Consider the following 3,468-nt stretch of genomic DNA (forward strand, 5'->3'; position numbering starts at 1 on the left):
CTAAACCTAACCACGTGTTTTTGTTGCCTAAACCTAACCATGTGTTTTTGTTGCCTAAACCTAACCACGTGTTTTTGTTGCCTAAACCTAACCACGTGTTTTTGTTGCCTAAACCCAACCACGTGTTTGTTGAAGGAAAAAAAAGTTAATTTGCGTTGTACCGACGTAGTGCGTTTATTTTGACAGAGACTAGTAAACGTTACATTTTTTGTGAGAACGGAAGTGTATTTTGAAGGAAGACAATGCATGTAACAGGCAGAACTTGACACGGTGTCCCAAAAACAAACAAACCAAAAATTAAAAAAAGTTAGTGTTTTTTCAACACTCGTGAAAAAATGTGAAAATGCAATAAACGCTAATGTCCCTATCTAGAGCCAGTGTTTGGTTTGTGCATTCTAGGCTACTGTAGAAACATGGCAAAAAATGGATGATGGTCTACAACCTATGTAGATGTAAACAGCTCATTCTAAGGTAACAAAAGCACGTTAATTAATATTTTCAAGTGATTATACACTAAAGGAAACATACTTATCATATTCCATGTCTGCCAGTATATCCCCCTAAATCCTACACACTGGACCTTTAACAAATAAAATGATCTTCAATAGCCACAACAGACAACTTATTCGTTTAGCAGAATCAGTGTCTTCTGACATGCACAAAAAAGGTGTAACACAAAATACAGTGTCACTGAAAATACCGTCTACAGTCTGTGCAAACACTCTCCTTCACTATATTGCTCCTTACACTGACTTTCTCCTCGACCGAGGGAATTCCCGGAAGCTTTGCCCAGGAGAGAGCGTGCTTCCTGGGGAGGAGAGTCCAGTGTTGTCCCTGGAACCCGGTGAGCAGCTCTGGATCTTATAGGAGACTGAGTTGTAGTATACAGAGTTGATATGGCAGCCGTGGTGTTCACTGTGGGACATAAGAGGGCTATCACAGATCCCCAGACGGTAGCACACACAGGAGCAGAGGGAGCTGAGGCTCGAGTCCGGCCTGCGTCTGCCCGCCTTGATCTGAAAATGCAGCCTGTGTCTGCAGGGGCTTTCTCGTCTCTCCTGATCCTCCGCCGGGGAAGCGATGAGGTTGGTGCGGCTGGTTCCTTCCTCCATCGGGAGGAAGAGCGTACTGTGGCTGCGACTGTGCACCGCGTTGCTCCTGTTCCTGTCCCTGTGGCTGCCTCTGCTCTGGTCCCCCACACCATGGAGGCCCACAGTCCCATCCAAAAGGCCTCTGTCCCTCTTCAGTGACGCCCTCTCTTGAGCATCCCTCCTCTCATCCTCAGTGTTCATGGTGAGGAAGCGAAGCACCACCAGGTTCAGGAAGGCCCCGATGACGGTCAGCCCCACCAGGATATACATGAAGCTGAACGCCACGTAGGGCGTTTTCTCCTGGAGGTCCTCCTTTTTCTGCAGGGCCACAAAGTCCCCGAAGCCGATGGTGGTGAGCGTGATGAAGCAGTAGTAGTATGCGTGGAAGAAGCTCCATCCCTCGAAGTGAGCGAAGGCTGTGGCCCCGACGCACAGTGTCCCAATGCAGGACAGGAAGCCCACCAGGACCATGTTCTCCATGGACACCTCAGTGCGTCGACAGCCCAGACACTGCTTCGCTTTGTGTAGGAGATAGCGCACAAATGTGTTCATCCTTTCACCCAGGCTCTGGAACATGACCAGGGTGAGAGGGATTCCCAGCACAGCGTAGAACATGCAGAAGACCTTTCCTGCGTCTGTGCCTGGTGCTGCATGTCCATAACCTTAATGCAGAGAGAGGGAAATGAGAGGTGGCTGTAGTGTAGCAACACAGCAGGGATCAGTTGTATTTTTATTTTAATTAGTCTGCAGTCAAATGATGTAGCAGTAAATAAAATGCTCCTCTGTAAATAGCAGCAGAGTTAATCATCCACAATCTCTAAAGATAGAAGCATTGCATCAACTTACCAATGGTGGTGATGACTGTGATGGCAAAGTAGAAAGAGCCAGCAAATTTCCACTGTCTCCCGGCGCGATGGGGCTCAGCTTGCAGCACCACTCGCTCGATTTCGCGGTAGTCGTCCTCGGAGAAGCGGTACTTCTTCTTCATCTCGCTGCGCTTCTGCTCCAAGATGCGCCTGCGGGAGCTCTCCGTCTCGGACTCCAGCGCGTCAAACACCGCGGCGCCGACCAGCAAGTAGGAGAACATGCAGAGGATGAGCGACAGGGTCCGGACGTTTTGCTTCTTCATCCTCGGCGTCGGCGTCAAAGTGTGGGAGCAGACAGGCACAGTTACAGGTGGTAGTCTTCCTCAGCGTAGACTCCACATTGGTGTTGGAGCCTGTTGCGTGAGACGTAGTAGCAGGAGAGGCGTGTGGGAAGATAAAACCAGGAAATCTGTGTTAGCAGCTTCAGATGTCTTGTTTATGTAAAAAAAAAAAAGAAAAGAAAAAAAAAAGAGGCGCATATCCTGCTGTGTGTGTTGAGAGCGATCGATGCTCTCCACACCGTCATCTGTTTAAGCAAGTCCTCAGCTCGCCTCCTCGCATGCGCACAGCGGACCCAAATAAAAAGCTGTGTGTAATGTAATGTGATGTATGAATAAGACACATAGTAGCCTAAGCTTTGGCACTGATGCTCAGTCTTCTTATCACAGCTGTGTGCAACAAGTGAAGTCCCGACTCGACCCGGCAGATACCAATCTGACATGAGGAGGGGGGTTCAGCACCGCGGACAGAGACCAGCAGGGTCCACATCTCAACTGGCCTCGAAACTGCGCAGCCAAGGAGGAGACATCCAGAGGCTGACACTAAAAAATGTTTTCTTTGCGTTCATTTGCACAAAATACCAAAGGGTTAAAAAATGGATTGTGTTGGCCTTGTAAAGACATCTCAAAAAATAAAATAAAATAAAATAAAAACCCTCCTCCTGCAAATTCGTTTAACCAACTATTGAAGAAATCAGCTCAAAAATAAATAATGAGCATGGGTGGATAATGAGATAATGAGTCCCTGGGCACAGATGTGCAAAGGGCCCCACCACCTCTCCTCCCTTTGTTGCCGTTATTCATCTTTTGTGTGATTTTATGTCTCCTTGTGGTTGTTTTGCCCTCATCTGAAGTTATTTTGTGTCTCTTTGAGCTATTTTTGTGTCTCTTTGTAGTCATTCCATGTCCTTTTGATCTGTGTCTCCTTGTGGTTGGTTGTTTATTTTATTTTATTTTATTTATTTTTATTGTCTCTTTGTGGTTGTTTGGCCCACATTTGAAATTATGTTGTGTTACTTTGCATGTTTTTGTGTCTCTTTGAGGTAATTTTGTGTATTATTTGGTTGTTTTATGTCTCTCTGTGCTCATTTTATGTCTCTTTGAGCTAGTGTTGTGTCTTGTATTGCATCTCATGTCTCCTTGTGGGTGTGTCTCCTTGTGGTTGCTTTGCCCACAATTGATGTTATTTTGTGCCAGTTTGCAGTTCCTTTGCATCTCTTTGTGGTATTTTTG

The 3,468-nt window shown here is 46.5% G+C and overlaps 1 protein-coding gene across 1 annotated transcript; it reads right to left on the minus strand.

Moving 5' to 3' along the window:
• Nucleotides 1–227: 227 nt before the first annotated feature.
• kcnk15 (potassium channel, subfamily K, member 15) lies at nucleotides 228–2,388 on the minus strand. Its single transcript, XM_050065132.1, has 2 exons — nucleotides 1,938–2,388; nucleotides 228–1,753 (listed from the first exon to the last, which is right to left on the minus strand). Exons 1-2 carry the CDS (start codon nucleotides 2,218–2,220, stop codon nucleotides 744–746), a joined length of 1,293 nt encoding a protein of 430 aa, XP_049921089.1. The 5' UTR covers nucleotides 2,221–2,388; the 3' UTR covers nucleotides 228–743.
• Between the last annotated feature and the right edge of the window lie 1,080 nt (nucleotides 2,389–3,468).

The sequence above is a fragment of the Epinephelus moara genome, chromosome 16 (genome assembly GCF_006386435.1).
Source record: "Epinephelus moara isolate mb chromosome 16, YSFRI_EMoa_1.0, whole genome shotgun sequence".
Taxonomy (NCBI): Eukaryota; Metazoa; Chordata; class Actinopteri; order Perciformes; family Serranidae; genus Epinephelus; species Epinephelus moara.

Excerpts from the sequence above, each read along its gene's own strand:
- kcnk15 (XM_050065132.1), bottom strand. The coding sequence starts at position 2,220 with ATGAAGAAGCAAAACGTCCGGACCCTGTCGCTCATCCTCTGCATGTTC. Across the intron at positions 1,754-1,937 it reads CACAGTCATCACCACCATTG|GTTATGGACATGCAGCACCA; the intron begins GTAAGTTGATGC and ends CTCTGCATTAAG.